This window comes from Clarias gariepinus, chromosome 15, assembly GCF_024256425.1.
Source record: "Clarias gariepinus isolate MV-2021 ecotype Netherlands chromosome 15, CGAR_prim_01v2, whole genome shotgun sequence".
Taxonomy (NCBI): Eukaryota; Metazoa; Chordata; class Actinopteri; order Siluriformes; family Clariidae; genus Clarias; species Clarias gariepinus.
In genome coordinates this window covers 1,650,733-1,667,278 of record NC_071114.1, presented here as the reverse complement: position 1 = coordinate 1,667,278, position 16,546 = coordinate 1,650,733, and the positions used below count along the sequence as shown (strand labels likewise).

Here is a 16,546-nt window from a genome sequence, read left to right as displayed (position 1 = left end):
CTTTAATTGTTGCAGTGCACTAAGCCCTTCAGGATTTCTTAAACAGGAGAAAGTGGAACTAGAAAGGCCAAAAGATGCAGAAAGAATATCGACTCCTAATCTACTCACAGACTGAGTTGTACACCCTTTTTACAGTGACAGGAAGTCTAGCTGCATCTTTCAATTTCAAAACAACACACTCCAAAAAGGTCAATGTCTTTTTTAGTCCTTTAGGATACTCGATTCCAAATGCAAAATATATGCACAACAGGAGGCCCAGTGCCATTGAGATGTCCTCACTTTCATTTGTAATCAACTGGCCATCCAACATGAGAACAATATGGTCATACTGCATGGGATGGCCCTCTCTGCAGCCCTTAAGCAGCATCTTAGGTGTTTGGATGTCAGAAGGGCTGGTCTGGGCATGGCCCTAAGGAAGAGGGCATAATAGCATTAACCATCTTCTCATAATTAAAGGAAAACATTTTAAGTTAAATGCTAATCATTTTAGCTCAATCTACACTAAGTACACCATGACAAAAAAAACAACAACAGAATTTTAAAAAATGTCTACATTTATCAGACATTTTTGTACTTTTGTACCTTTTTTGGCAGCCACTGTGTCCACATACAACATAGAAATTTGGCTCACTCTCATGAAAATACTGCAGGTGTCTGAGGTATTTGTTGTAAGTTAATGTTCTTACATGGCAGTTAGGGCACTGGTACATCAATCGCAAATTCAGAATACTTGAACCTCACCCACAAAAGTTTCACAGAATTGACCCAATTCAATATCTTTTAGCCATTGGCAAACATGGAAAGTCGTCCAACACACAAAGTCTGCCATAACCTAAAAAGAAAGAGAAAAAAAATTACCAAACCAGAAATGTTAATTAAACTTTCAATAAATAATATTTATAACTAAGTTCAAGTAATGCGATCATTAGAAAAGTAGTTTAACAACAAAGACATTCAGATACACCTATTTCACAGTCGGAATATCAGATATTTCATACTGTAACATAGTTAACAAGTTTGACAATATTTCGAATAAAAAAAAAAAACATAATTTAGACAGCCGCTGTAGCTCTGCGGTGTGTCGCATGATAGCAGTGCAAGCGCCACCATGGAGATATTGAAGTAGTACGGCCTAACGGTCGCCAATTAACACTGAGGGGTCATTCTGAACGTTTTACATTTACGTGTGAAAGGGTTAAATAGATCAAATAAAACTAGCATAGGGTCATTGAATATCTTTAATCCAGATAATTCATTATTCAGTATTTGTGAATTTGTCAAAAAAAAAATGTAAACATATTTCCGTTACGTTAACTGAACCCTCCCTCGAGCTTGTTTGTCTCAAGTCGGTTAAGGTTAGACCAAATGCCTTTTAGTAGCATATCTCTGGTTGAAAACAAACTACTGCAAAACGTCAATGGGAAAGTATTAGTTTAAATAACTTGCAGGTTGATTTTACCTCAGTAAGTTAAGGTTAGTGTTTGGCCCGGCTTCGTCACAAAACGCGGTAACGTTACAACGTTTGCAAGCAACAATTAAATATTTGCCCTGACAAATAATTAATTTCTGTGGCACTCACCTCGAAAAATATGTGCCTATTTCTCCCACTGCAGTATTTCTCCTGGTTTTGTTGGGTCCAACGACGAAATTTTCTCCTGAGGGAAACTCGACGCTCGCGCACTAATATCGTGCACCTGGCCCGCACACACTAATGCGCGCGTGGGGTTACGGGGTTACGTGGCGTGCTCTGGTCAAATGTATTTCCGGGCAGTTCCAACTCATGTTTTAGGGCAAAGTGCGTGTTCATGGTGGGTGTTTATTATCTGTATATAATATTACAAAGCGTCTATATGAAAAGTGCAATTGACATAATTTTGTTATAAACTGGCGCTATATATATATATATATATATAGTGGCGTTTTTACGCCGGAAAGAATGCTGGAGAGACGAGTGAGCTTATTTGCTGCCCAATGCAATGGCTGGGAGTACTTTATTTCGCACACAGCAGGTATGGCATGAGCAGCACCTTCACTCAGGAGCCTACATCCAATTCAGCGTCAGCCTGAACTGGAGCACATTTCACACGTCACACACCCCCTCAAACACAACAGGGCCGAAGCCACTTACCCAAACACCTTTCCCCATCACGGTGAACACACCGACATTCCCGCAAGGCATGCTGGTCGTCAGCCGCCGCCCCGCCCACGCCACACTGCCCCCACCCGAGCTGTGACCGTCCCTGGTCACCATGACGAACTTTGCCTTGGAGGCGTGGAGGCGGTCGGCGCTGGCGGTGGGAACGCCGGCGTCCTTTGGCAGGTAAGGGATGAACGCGAATGTAGTCCTGAGGCGGTCCGGCCTCCACAGAGTTTGATGTCTCCCCGGCGTGCGGCTGCTAAAGCGCAAGACGGTCCCGGTGGAGCAAAACTCGTGCCCGCCCTGCCAACCGCACCCGGTAGATGACGTCGGAGAGCCGAGCTGGCTGTGAGTGTCCACGCCCATTCGCCCCATAGGTGCCCCCACCCAAAATTCTTGCAGCGGTGCCCGCGAGCGCTGGGTGGGGCCCTTCTGCCTGGCGATGAGCGGTTCACAGTCCCACAACCCGTGGGAAACAGTGGAGCCGGTGTCCACGAGCGCCCGCAGTAAGACGCCGTCCGGCACACAGTCGATGTAAAGCCCCGCGAGGCTCCCCAACCGTCCACCCGGCGCTAGTTTAGCGGCTGCTGGTGTACGCTGTCCCTCAGGCCTGAGAACGTTGAAGCGGTAGTCCGGCTGTCCCTCAGGCCTGAGAACGTTGCAGTGGTAGTCCGGCGGCCGCGAAACGTCGGAGAGCTGCTCGTTGCCTATCCAATGTAGCGTTTTTACGCCGGAAAGAATGCTGGAGAGACGAGTGAGCTTCTTTGCTGCCCAATGCAATGGCTGGGAGTACTTTATTAGCACTGCAACGTTCTCAGGCCTGAGGGACAACCGGACTACCGCTTTAACGTTCTCAGGCCTGAGGGACAGCGTACACCAGCAGCCGCTAAACTAGCGCCGGGTGGACGGTTGGGGAGCCCCGCGGGGCTTTACATCGACTGTGTGCCGGACGGTGTCTTACTGCGGGCGCTCGTGGACACCGGCTCCACTGTTTCCCACGGGTTGTGGAACTGTGAACCGCTCATCGCCAGGCAGAAGGGCCCCACCCAGCGCTCGCGGGCACCGCTGCAAGACTTTTGGGTGGGGGCACCTATGGGGCGAATGGGCGTGGACACTCACACGTGTGGCGTGGGCGGGGCGGCGGCTGACGACCAGCATGCCTTGCGGGGATGTCGGGGTGTGTTCACCATGTTGGGGAAAGGTGTTCTGGTTAGTGGCTTAGGCCCTGTTGTGTGTGAGGGGGGTGTGTGACGTGTGAAATGTGCTCCAGTTCAAGCTAGTGCTGAATTGGATGTAGGCTCCTGAGTGAAGGTGCTGCTCATGCCATACCTGCTGTGTGGTAATAAAGTACTCCCAGCCATTGCATTGGGCAGCAAATAAGCTTACTCATCTCTCCAGCATTCTTTCCGGCGTAAAAACGCTACAATATATATATATATGAGTACAATTTAATTTCAAACAATGGTGTGATAAGGTGAAATAAACTTACAACTTAGTTTTTAAACAGAATGTTTTAAATCACAAAACAAAATATTAAATTAAGTGAATTATTTGACTACATAAATAATACAAAGCGAAGATGATATATGAGTATTTCCGGTAACGCTTTAGATTACAACCTGCAAAGAACTACGTAAGTAAACTGAATTTACGGTGTATGTTTCTGCAATTATAGTGTAACTATAAAGAACGTACACGTAGGCATAAGGTAATTAAATTTGGGTAGTAAGGGAGTAACAAACCAGATATGCAACATGCAAAGAACTATATAAGTATACTGAATTTACGGTGTACGTTTCTGTATTTATAGTGTACTTTTTAGTACGTATGTGTAGGTATAAGAGAAAAATAGGCTATGTTACGTTTTGGTAATTCAGGGGTAACAACCAGATATGCAACCTGCAAAGAACTGCGCAAGTAAACTGAAGTTACAGTGTATGTTTCATATTTATATTGTACCTACGTGTAAGTATAAGGGAGCAATATGTTACGTTTGGGTAATAACGGGGTAGCAAACAGATATACAAATAATTTATAATGGAATTACTTAAAAACATAACAGGTACCTGTTCTATTAAATCATAAGTTTGGTGTATCTATATGTAAGCTTTTTAAAATTACTGGGGAAATATACTCTTGTTCCATGTAGTTACAGGGTAAGTGTGACATCTGCGGGCTGTAAATTAGAGTGGCGATTGTTACCCCTTGTTTAAGGAAGTTACAGGGTAGGTTCAATACATAAACACACAATCTGAAAATATATAAGCACCTTAACGACCCCAAAGAACCACTGAAGAACCGCTGAAGAACCAGACAGGGGCTTGACCGGTTCTTTATACACTAACGGTGCTATATAGCACCACAGTCACACCAAAGAACTGCTGAAGAACCACTGAAGCACCATTTTTTTTCTGTGTGTGCCGTTTCATGCAGTACATGGGCAATAAATCAGACAAGTTTGGTATCAAGTTGTGGGTGGCCGCTGATGTTGAAACAAAATACATGTTGAACGCAATTCCCTATCTAGGAAGACAGTAGGGTGGCTGGTCAGCGGTTATCAGACACCGTTATAATGCGTATTGTGAAGTCTTTCCTGGGGAAAGAAAGAAATATAACGCTCACGATTTACCAGGCAAAACAAAAGAAAAATGTATGTGTTCTGAGCACAGTGCATCAGGCCGTTTCAACTGATAATGGCAAAAAGAAACTGCCTGCAACAATTTCCTACTACAATAGCACTAAAGTTGGCGTTGATGTTATGGATGAAATGGCACAGCTGTATTCAGTAAAGAGAGTAAAGAGAGACACCTGGTGCTGGCCTGTGGCTGTGTTTTACAACCTCCAAGACCTGGTGGCAATTAATGCACATATTCTATATAAACAGTGCATGAATGTGCCCATAAGCAGGAGGTAAAGGTGCTATGCGCACCCCAGAAAATGGCAGAGGCAGCAGGGAAACAGTATACTAAGCTGTTTATAAAGTAGACACTGTTTTTTTTTCATTTTGTAATCTTTCTAATGTTTACTTTGTATATAATTTTTTTATGAATTACTGTAAATAAACTACATATGCAGTTGATTTACCAGAAAGGACTTTTTTCAGTTTTTGTGTAAACTAAACTTCAGGGTCAAGTAATAGCGATTTTATTTTGTGTGTGTGTGTGTGTGTGTGTGTGTTAGTTTCAGCTGAAACTTATGATCAGTGGTTTAGGTTAGTGTTAATTAGTTTCAGCCAAATCATTGAAACTAACAATAGACCATGGCACTTTCTTGAGAGGGGGTTGGAAGGTTTTATATATTTATTTATTCTCTACAAGGGCACTAACTGCACAGAACAAACTGTTATCCTCTTGTACTGTTATAAAAATTCGAAATATAAACAAACAAAATACAGATTTTTTTCTCAGAGGTAAACAGAAAATTCAATTCAATTCAATTCAATTTTATTTGTATAGCGCTTTTAGCAATTTTCATTGCCGCAAAGCAGCTTTACATAGTCAAAAGAATTATTTAAGTTTGTATGAAATGTGAATTTGTATGAATCAAAATGGTCAGTTTGTCCCTGGTGAGCAAGCCGAGGGCGACAGTGGCAAGGAAAAACTCCCTGAGATGGTAATAGGAAGAAACCTTGAGAGGAACCAGACTCAACAGGGAACCCATCCTCATTTGGGTGAAACAGAAAGCAGTAAATGATCTGCATTTATACAGTGTGTAGGGTGGGAGGCAGTTCAGCTATAATAGCTGATGTTAATTGATGTTAATATGGAGTCCAGGTAGTTATTGAAGACCCAGGTAGACTTGTAAGAAGTTCCAGTCATGAACTATCGAACTGTCAAGTCCCCAGAGAAACAGTTGCCAACACCAGTCAAGGCCAGAACCATTTTCTAGGTAGAGAGAATCATTCCCAGACACCAGACGCATCCCAGAGAGACACACGGGGCATCCATGTGACGAGATCTTCAGCCAGAAGCGGGGCACCAGGATGGGTCAGACAGGTCCGGAGGGCAGAGGGAGTCTGGATCACTGGCAGCTCAGGAACGACATGTGTAGCTCGACAGAGAGACAGAGAAAGAGTGAAAGGGGGGGACAGGAGGAGAGAGGAAAAAGAAAGAGGGGGGGAAAGAGAAGAAGAGGAGAGATGGCAGTTAGGTATGGTCACAGTCACACAATGTATAATGTGAATGTATATTAACTGTAGAGTGCAAGCAGCGACTCCGGCAGGACTAACTATGACAGCATAACTAAAAGGGAGAGCCAGAAGGAAACACAAACATGAGGGCTTCCTGACATGTAAAGCAAACAATCACCTCACCGTCAGCAAACCTGAGTGATCAATGAGAGTGAGGAAGACAGCATCCAAACATACCAGTTCACCATAATACTCTACGTCCATGAGTCCCCCAGATCTGCTCCTTTACCTATGGCAAATCTATTTATAAAAATGCTTGGCTAAATAAATAGGTTTTTAGCCTGGACTTAAACACTGAGACTGTGTCTGAGTCCCGAACACTATTTGGAAGACTATTCCATAACTTTGGGGCTTTATAAGAAAAAGCTCTGCCCCCTGCTGTATTTTTCATAATACGCGGTACTGACAAGCAGCCTGCATCCTTTGATCGAAGTAGGCGTGGCGGATCGTAAGACACTAGCAGTTCGCTCAGGTACTGCGGCGCGAGACCATTTAATGCTTTATATGTCAAGAGTAGTATTTTAAAATCAATGCGAAATTTCACAGGGAGCCAATGGAGTGAAGATAAGATAGGGGTGATGTGCTCATATCTTCTGGTTCTGGTGAGGACTCTCGCTGCTGCATTCTGGACTAGCTGAAGCTTATTTATGCATCTAGCTGAACAACCAGACAGTAAGGCATTACAATAGTCCAACCTAGAGGTGATAAAAGCATGAACTAGTTTTTCTGCGTCGTTTAGCGACAATAAATTTCTTATTCTGGCAATATTTCTGAGGTGAAAGAATGCTATCCTGGTAATATTATCTACATGTGCTTCAAATGAAAGGCTGGAATCAATAATCACACCAAGGTCTTTCACTGTTGCATTTGATGGAACAGAAAGGCCATCTAAAGTTACGGTGTGATCTAAAATTTTACTCCTAGCTGTATGCGGTCCTATGACTAGAACTTCTGTCTTATCCAGATTTAGCAGAAGGAAGTTAATTAGCATCCAATTTCTTATGTCCTGCACACATTGCTCAATTTTAGTAAGCTGTTTTTTCTCATCAGGTTTTGCTGAGACATATAACTGAAAAATGAAGTTGTTCAGCTGTTTAGTGCCACTACGCAGATGTTACACCCAGTGTAGTTACTGAAATATTTGGTTTAGTTCTCATTGAGTGGCCACACATCACTTCCACATTTCTACTAGGCCAATAGGCGCGTGGTCCATTGCATAGCAACACCAAACGAAACGAGGCATAATCGTGGTGTTTGCTTCGGTTATGACATAGCATAGTTTATTATCTGCTGTGGTAGATCTGATTTATTCAAACCCAATAATAAAGCTTTACATCCTCAGGAGGGGTCATTACATTGTTTTAGCATAGATCTGCTCCATCTAAAGCACTGTCACATTTTAAAAAAACATCCAACAGTTCAGATGCTTTAAATAGAATGAACGAACCAATGAATTTTTTCAAAACGTTATAAAATTTAGTAGAGCTAATCCCCAAATCTCCTTATAAAATATTGCTGATTATCAATGCGGGAATGAATGGTGAATTGTCGATATTTCACGAAAGCACACACACACACACACACACATTATATATATATATATATATATATATATATATATATAAACTGCATATATGTAATAAAACCTGAGATAGTTACATATACACACTGAATGATGCATAAATAGTATGCGCGATCCCTTGCGCCATCTGCTGAGAGAAATGAGAATCGCAGGTTGGAAAAGGCAGGAAATGGCATGACCGGCGCGCAGCTGTCAGCGATTTCACGTAAATAAGATCAAAATAGCTTTATACTGGCTTTTACTGGTGCGATTTTGAAAATGTAAGCATGCAAGGTGATTAAGCTCACAGATATAGGAAAAGTCATTAAAGGACGGTTCTGGAATTTGATTGAATGTGAATTTTTTTTTTTCCCCATTGCGGTCAAATGACCGGTGCTCGGCACTTCTAGTGTTAAAGGTGGGTCGAGACCAGGGGATTTGGAGTGTCCTGGCAGGAAACAGGTTAATGAAGTTGCCAGACCAAATTCCACCAGGTTCTGAAAGAAAGGGAGGCAGAGAGAACCCCAACTAGAGGAGTGAGGTCAGGGTAGGTACTATCACAGTCATCTCTACCCTGGAACAGACTGGGCATTTCCTAGTAAATGGACCTTAAATGCCCTTTTGTCCAAATTTGGTCTGGGTATTGCTGTGTACTGCTGTGATAGTTAGTGACCCTGAATGGGAATTTAAGGCAATGTGATAACCTAACAGCTAGACCAGTGCTCCACAGTCTGAAGTGAAATCAATGGCATAGAGACATAAGGAGATATAGGAAGCTGGATGAAAAAAAAAAAACTTAAAGAACAATGACAAAAATAGCGATCAGAGACATCAAAAATCAACCAACCTATCCACAAAGGCAGCTGAAGCCCGAAGAGGAAAAAAAATCAAGCTAAGAGGGTTAAAAAAATCACAGGTATAAAGTGTATAAGGTCAGTACAGTAAGTCTTAGCATAAAGTAGCTCATACTAAATAATGTATTTTCTTTGTTCACAGATTCCAAAATAAGCAATCAAACAAAAGCAGAAAGCAGTTGGAGTCCATATTCAGGGTGTGTATTTTTTATTGTGTGTTACACTTGTGTGGGAGTATTTTTATTTCTTTTTTATTTAAGATGACAATGCACAGATTTATCAATTTGCAGCAGCATTGGAGGTAATCAGAAATATGTTCTAACTGTTGTGACAGAAAGATAATTTCTGAAAAGCATCTTTTATATTTTTTTAAGCTTCTTTCAATGTATCACATTAAAATAGGTAGACCTTTTCCCACATGTTTCTAACCAGGAGCTGGAACACAAAGTAATCACTCTGATAAAGAATGAGATGAAGAGGTTTAGGAAGCTCCTGAGTCCAGATTACCCAGCATGCACTGAGAGGGAGGTGGAGGATGAGGAGGATCTGCACAGTGTCAGAGAGGGAGCGCTGAAGATCACACTGCACGTCCTGAAGAACATGAAGCACACAGATCTCGCTAACACACTGCAGAACAGTAAGAGCTCTGAGTCACGACTTTATTCCATCAGGTTCACTTTAGAGAGGGGAAAATTATTAATGTTAGCACTTTTAAAGGTTTAGTTTGAGGTTAGTATTAGACATGCTGCTGCTCGTCGTCCAGCTAGGGGTTACAATGGTCCTTTTCCTTTAGTAATATTCAGTACATGATTCAGGAATGACCAGCAGCAATGAAATACATTTTATATTGTGCTTAGTGACTTAACATTAAAACATGTTACAACTTTGTTTATTAGAGTCTGTGGCCCCTATGTATCAGCAAAAGTTGAAATTTAACCTGAGAGAGAAGGTAAAAAGAGTTAATGACGGAATCTCACAGCATGGAAGCGCAGCACTTCTGAATGAGATCTACACAGAGCTCTACATCACAGAGGGTTGGAGTGGAGGTGTCAATAATGAACATGAGTTAAAACAGATTGAGACTCCGTCCGGAAGACCAGCAACACAGGAAACACCCATCAAATGTAATGATCTCTTTAAAGACAAAACCATCAGAAGTGTGCTGACTATAGGAGTTGCTGGAATTGGGAAAACAGTCTCTGTGCAGAAGTTCATTCTGGACTGGGCTGAAGGAAAAGCAAATCAGGATGTCACCTTCATGCTTCCACTTCCATTTAGAGAGCTGAATCTGATGAAGGAGAAACATCTCAGTCTAATGAATCTTGTTCATCACTTTTTTCCAGGAATGAGAGAACTAAAATTCATAGCCTGTGACTCCTACAAAGTAATGTTGATCTTTGATGGTCTGGAAGAGTGTAGATTCCCTCTAAATTTTCAGAAGAATGAAAGAGTGCATGGTGTGACAGAATCAGCCCCAGTGGATGTGTTGCTGACAAACCTGATCAAGGGGAACCTGCTTCCCTCTGCTCTTCTCTGGATCACCTCTCGACCAGGAGCAGCCAATCAGATCCCTCCTGAGTGTGTTGATCTGGTAACAGAGGTACGAGGGTTCAGTGATCCACAGAAAGAGGAGTACTTCAGGAAGAGGATCAGTGATCAGACCCTGACCAATACACTCATCTCACACATGAAGTCTTCAAGAAGCCTCTACATCATGTGCCACATCCCAGTCTTCTGCTGGATCTCAACCACTGTTTTAGAGAGACTGTTTGGTGAAGGAGAGAGTGGAGAGATCCCCAAGACTCTGACTCAAATGTTCACACATTTCCTGATCTTTCAGATCAAACACAAAGACCAAAAGTATCATCAGAAATGTGACCCTGAACCACAGCAGATCAGAGAGAGTATCCTGGCACTGGGAAAACTGGCTTTCCAACAACTGGAGAAAGGAAACCTGATCTTCTATGAGGAAGACCTGAGAGAGTGTGGCATTGATGTCAGAGAAGCTGCAGTGTACTCAGGAGTGTGTACCCAAATCTTTAGAGAGGAGTTTGGGCTTCACTTGGGGAAGGTCTTCAGCTTTGTACATCTGAGTGTTCAGGAGTTTCTGGCTGCTTTATATGTTTTTCTGTCTTTTGTCTTTAAAAAGAATAATCTTTTAACTGAGCAAAACCCTAGCATTTTAAAGTACTTCAGAAATCCAAACATGTCTGATTTACTTAGGAGTGCAGTGGACAAAACCCTACAGAGTAAAAATGGACACCTGGACCTGTTCCTCCGCTTTCTTCTGGGTCTCTCACTGGAGTCCAATCAGACTCTCTTACAAGGCTTAATGCTTCAAAGAGGAAGCAGCTCTCACAGCAAACAGGAAACAGTCGAGTACATCAAGGAGAAGATCAGGGAGAATCCATCTCCAGAGAAATCCATCAATCTGTTCCACTGTCTGAATGAACTGAATGATCAGTCTCTAGTGCAGGAAGTACAACATTACCTGAACAGAGGAGGTTACAGCCGTGTCAGTGGAACCAGACTCTCTCCTGCTCAGTGGTCAGCTCTGGTGTTTTTGTTACTGAACTCAGAACAGGAGCTGGAAGAGTTTAATTTGATGAAATACGACCCATCAAATGAATGTCTGCTGAGGCTGCTGCCAGTGGTCAAAGCCTCCAGAAAAGCTGTGTGAGTATTTTATTTAATAAAGCTATTATTGCCGGGTTTGAAAATGCCACATGTAGCTCACTAATTACAAAAACTCCCAGTGTCTCATTGTGATGTTGCTATAGTTTTAAACTAATGTTAAATAAATCCCTGGAAAAGTTTTTTTTTTTTGTACTCCCAGCCCATAGTGGCACAGACCTACAGAGCTTGCAGACACAAAAACACACACCTAACAAAAAACTTTGCAGTAAAAGAAATTTTTAAAGTTTGAGAAGAATTTAGTGAAAAAATATATTATGCAGATATTTCATTAAAAAAATATATAGTAGTTTTACTAAAGGGATTGAAGGCTTTAATGGCTTCTCACACATTTATGTACATGTCCTAATGGTCTTATAATAAACTGTAGATGAGAGATTGTTGAGTGCAGAAAGAAAGACGTCCCTGCTCCTGTAAATGTGCCGATGTGTGAGAGAAACGCACTCACATTTCTGTTACTTGTTAAAAATTTAGCTCCATTATGGTTGTGTGTATGTGTAAGAGAGATCAATGTTCTGATATTTCATCATTGGTTTTTCAGACTGCGCTTGTGTAATCTGACAGATGAGAGCTGTAGAGTTCTGTCTTCAGTTCTCAGCTCAAACTCCTCCAGTCTGAGAGAACTGAACCTGAGTAAGAATTATAAACTGCAGGATTCAGGAGTGAAGCTGCTCTCTGCTGGACTGGAGAATCCACACTGTACACTGGAGAAACTAGAGTAAAATGCTCTCTCTCTCTCTCTCTCTCTCTCTCTTCATCTGTGATTATTTTAATGATCATGCTTTGGTATATTTCATTGTAAAAAAGATTTTATGTTAAAATTAATGTAAAAAATAAGGTTTTCTTTCTTGCAGGATGAGTTACTGCAGTATTACAGATGAAGGTTGTGCTGCTCTGGTTTCAGCTCTGAGGTCAAACTCCTCATCACACCTAAAAGAGCTGAATCTAAACAACAATCAACCAGGAGAATCAGGAGTGAAGCTGCTCTCTGATCTACTGAAGGATCCACACTGTAAACTGATGACACTACAGTGAGTTACTGGCTTACTGTCACTACTACACACACATTCGCATTTATTTATAAATGTTAAGGTTTTCTGACCTAATTTAAGTAATTAAAGTAAACAAGCTTAAACTGACTGAAATTAAATTGTCTGCCTCATTTACGCATTGTAATTTATTTAATTTATTGCAACCATTTGTTTACACATTCTAAGTCTCTGACTTGTAGAAACACCACAGACATGAGAAAAAGAGTAGTTTTAATAAGAAACAGGGAGAAGAAGGAATTTAAAGAAGGGAGGGAGGGGAAAGGGGGAAAATTAGTGAGTATGTGCACATGCAGGTCTGGAAACAATGCCAAGCTGGCAGGCAGGCACTCAGCTGGCGAGCAATAGCAGCAGCAATGGGCTATCATAGACAGTGGCTCATACAGGCTCAAAAGCATGTTATAAAGTCAACCACAACAATCTGGGTGGCTTTTCTGACTGAGAACAGGGGCTTTACGTTGAGGAAGTGTAGCTGGGTTGCGATTGCTGATTCTCAAATGAAATTGAAAACTGAAAGACAACTTGTGTGATCCTTCAGTGCTGGTCCCTCAGAAGGTGGTTACCCAGTGTTGTATAATTCCACACATCTTAACAGCCCCTGGGGCACATGGCATGGCCCCTTTCACATGTCCATTTTTGCTGCTGGCAAGAGATGACAGCAGCAGAGTGGCAAAGTTGACTTGCCTAGACAGCAGCTCTCACAGGCTCCTCACAACACGAGAACCCGTGACGTCACGAGCTGTGGGAGTTATAGGGGGTCGGTTGTTCGTGTGAAGCCTTTTAGTTCTTTGCACTTTCCAATTTCTGCTAAATCCCGGCGGATGTCCAAATTGCTAAAAGCACTTTTGTTTCATCCGCACTCCACAACGGACTTTGGGTCTCCGCCCAATAACTTCTTTTCTGTGGAAAAGTGCGGCACTGGTTCCCAAATTGGGAACCGGCACAGGAACCAAGGCAGTGGAAAAGGGGTATGTGTGTGCATGGACAAGACCTCAGCCTCATTAGGGACTCAACATAAGGTCTGTTCCAGGTGCCCTCATACGTTTAAATTTGAATTTATTTATTTGTCACACGTGCATTCTCCACCATTGTAAGATTTTTGACTTGGAGCACACCACAAACACGAGATGCTGTCTTATGAGAAAGGCATAGTTTTATTAAGAAATGGGGGGAAAAAAGGGATTTAAAAGGAGAGAGGGAGAAAATAGGGAAAGGAAAAGGAGTGAGGATGTCCATGTGCATGTCCGAAAGCCATGTCCAGTTGGCAAGTGAGCAATAGCAGCAGCAGAGTGGCAAAATGGGCTCTTACAAACAGCAGCTCTTACAGGCTCCTCAGCAGCACATTTTACAGTCGTGGCCAGTCAGCCCTAAACAGCCCTTTGGTGCAACCACAGATGTGAGTCAATATGACAATCTATTATCTGGGCGGATTTTCAACCTGGGAATAGAGGCATTCCGCCAGGGCAGATGTCATGATGGATGGATCTTAAACGAAACTTAGAAGTGCTGGGGCAGCTCATGCAGTCCTTCTGGTGGTTGTCCTTCGGCAGGCAGTTAAACAGTGTTTAACAGTGTATAATTCCAAACACTATAAGAGACCCTGGGGCATGTGGCGTGACCCCAAGCAATGATGCTTGCTGCTCCAAACAATGATGCCACTGCTGGCAGGTGATGAAAGTGGCAGAGTGACAGTGGTCTCATGTGCTCTTTAGTGGTGGGTTTGCAGTTGCTTCCAGCTAAATTAAAAATTCCAATTAAAAAATTCTGGGTACCACTCCAGATCCCAAGCTGCTAAGCAGCTCTTTAAAATGATGTGGGGGAATGGGATCAGCAGGAGAACCTGCAGGCTTCATAATAGTAATAATCTTTAACAGAAAGGAAAGAGAAATGGGCTTAAACTGGTTAAAAAGAGCAGAGATAGAGACAGAAATGGAGGTAGATGGCTCACATGCAGGGGATGTAATAAGATACCTTGTAGAAGAAACCTCATCAACAACAATAAAGTAGAGAAAATTATCACACACTGCATAAGACCTGTTAAAACTGACAATTTGGGGACCATTAAAAATTGCATATGACAGTTAGCTAAAATAACTTAGATAAATTTTTGTTTTTAGCAGTTTTTACAGTTTCTGATAAAGACGCCAACTATCTTTCAACACAATAAAAGACACTGGCAATTTGTCGTTTTTTAATCCCTTTTGCGACGTGTTCCTGAATCATGGAAAGGAGCACTAATTCATAGAATCCCAAAAGAAGATAATGTGCAGAATGACCCCAGCACCTGAAGGGATGTTTCCCTACTACCAACAATCTACAAAGTGTTTATAAAATGCATTCTTAATCGTATCCTTCCCTGGCTAGTGGATGCAAACATCCTGTCCGCTAAGCAAAAGGCCTATATTAGGAGGCAAGGGATGAATAAACATGTGTTCTGTTTAAAAACAGCCATAGATGATTTTAAACATGAGAGTGCAAAATTTTATTCAGTCTTTTTGGACTTCCGTGATGCGTTTGGAACACTCCCAAATAACATCATGATAAGGGCTCTCGAGGACATACACCTGCCGCAAGTGTACATCGATATAATTAAAGATGTGTACAAAAGCTCTTATATCCAGATCATTTGCGGAGTCCAGCTCACAGAACAGATTCCTTTGCACATGGGAGTAAAACTGGTTGCCCATGGAGTGCAGTAAATTTCATTTTAGCCATTTATCGGTGGCTGGATTGGATGTGTCAGTCCACTCCCTTCGAAATCATGTTTTCAAACCCTGTACAAGCATTCGCTGATAATGTGCAAATGTCGTCTCGTGAGGAAAACACCATACACAATATGCTACGCAAGACTGATGCCTTCCTCGAGTGGTGGGGTCTTGAAGTAAAAGAGTCCAAATGCGCAGTGCTTTACGAAAGGAGAAGCGGTGGAAACAGGTGGTACCGGTCAAAATCTGACCGTGATCCACAAAATAATAAGAGTATATTCCCGACACGAATCGTATATTTATTTTGGACATATATTTAATGTTGCTGGAAACTGGAACCAACAGATACAAGAAATAATTACTGATAACACCACAAGGCTGCAAAAAATTGACACATTCTCTTTACCACTGCACAACCCGCAATGTCATTCATCACAGCAAACGTGAGGGGGGCTTACGAGTTCCAGACTTTGAGTGGACTTACATTGCCACTAGACTGTCATATCTACTGAGCATGCTCAACAACGACGATAGCACAGTAGGAGAAATGGCTCGTGCTTCCCTTTTTTTTGACCTTGGAAAGCGCAAAGTCCCCCTCGCCCTAGTATCGGAACTCAGCTTTCTAGGATTCCGCAAGAAAGCAAATGGAAAACTTGACATTCACACCACCGGGTTTGGGGTCAGATCGGACTGGCCTGTTCTCAACGATCTCTGCAACTGGGCTGGAGTTGACCTGCAGTGGTCTGGAGTTGAGAACTCACACGTTACACCTCATGAAGTACTGATTAAAGATAAAAATGTTGCTGTGACCGCAACAGTACTGCAAGACGGTCTGCGCTATTCAGTCCCACGTGGAAACAGCCGCGCGTCTCTGCTATCAATCAAACACCAGCAGCGGCAGAGACATTGGAAATGACTCAAACTCCAAGGAAAGCTCGCCTGTATCCTTTCCGCGGATCACTCCATCTCACACACAGTTTTTCACAATTTATCTATTGATGAAGACATAATTTTTACAGTCAAAGCGAGGCTACCCAACAAGGTTAAACCTGTAAATCTCTGATTTAAATGCCACCATGCCTGATATTATGGTCATTGGTGAGAACAATAGGGATGTTTTCATCCTGGAAGTAGGATGCTGTTTTGATTCATGTTTAGAGGAGGCTTACTTAACAAAGCTAGTAAAATATCACCCTCTTGCACAGCAAATAACTGGCCTTGGCTACAAATGTCAATATCTGGTACTTATTTTTGGCAGCCTGGGCCACGTGCATAGGCTCGTCATTAGGGGTCTCAGGATAGTTGGCTTTACAAAAGCAAGGGCAAAGCAAATTGCCAAATACTGTTCAATATCCTC

General features: G+C 42.3%; 1 protein-coding gene across 1 annotated transcript in view; it reads left to right on the top strand.

Annotated features, from left to right (window-relative positions):
• Positions 1 to 16,546, top strand: part of LOC128542857 (NACHT, LRR and PYD domains-containing protein 3-like) — a 91,531-nt gene that overhangs the window by 56,678 nt on the left and 18,307 nt on the right. Inside the window, exons 5-9 of the mRNA XM_053512991.1 lie at positions 8,884 to 8,938; positions 9,174 to 9,378; positions 9,638 to 11,417; positions 11,977 to 12,153; positions 12,290 to 12,466. Coding sequence (XP_053368966.1) covers positions 8,884 to 8,938; positions 9,174 to 9,378; positions 9,638 to 11,417; positions 11,977 to 12,153; positions 12,290 to 12,466 — 2,394 coding nt within the window. The remainder of the gene's footprint in view (positions 1 to 8,883; positions 8,939 to 9,173; positions 9,379 to 9,637; positions 11,418 to 11,976; positions 12,154 to 12,289; positions 12,467 to 16,546) is intronic.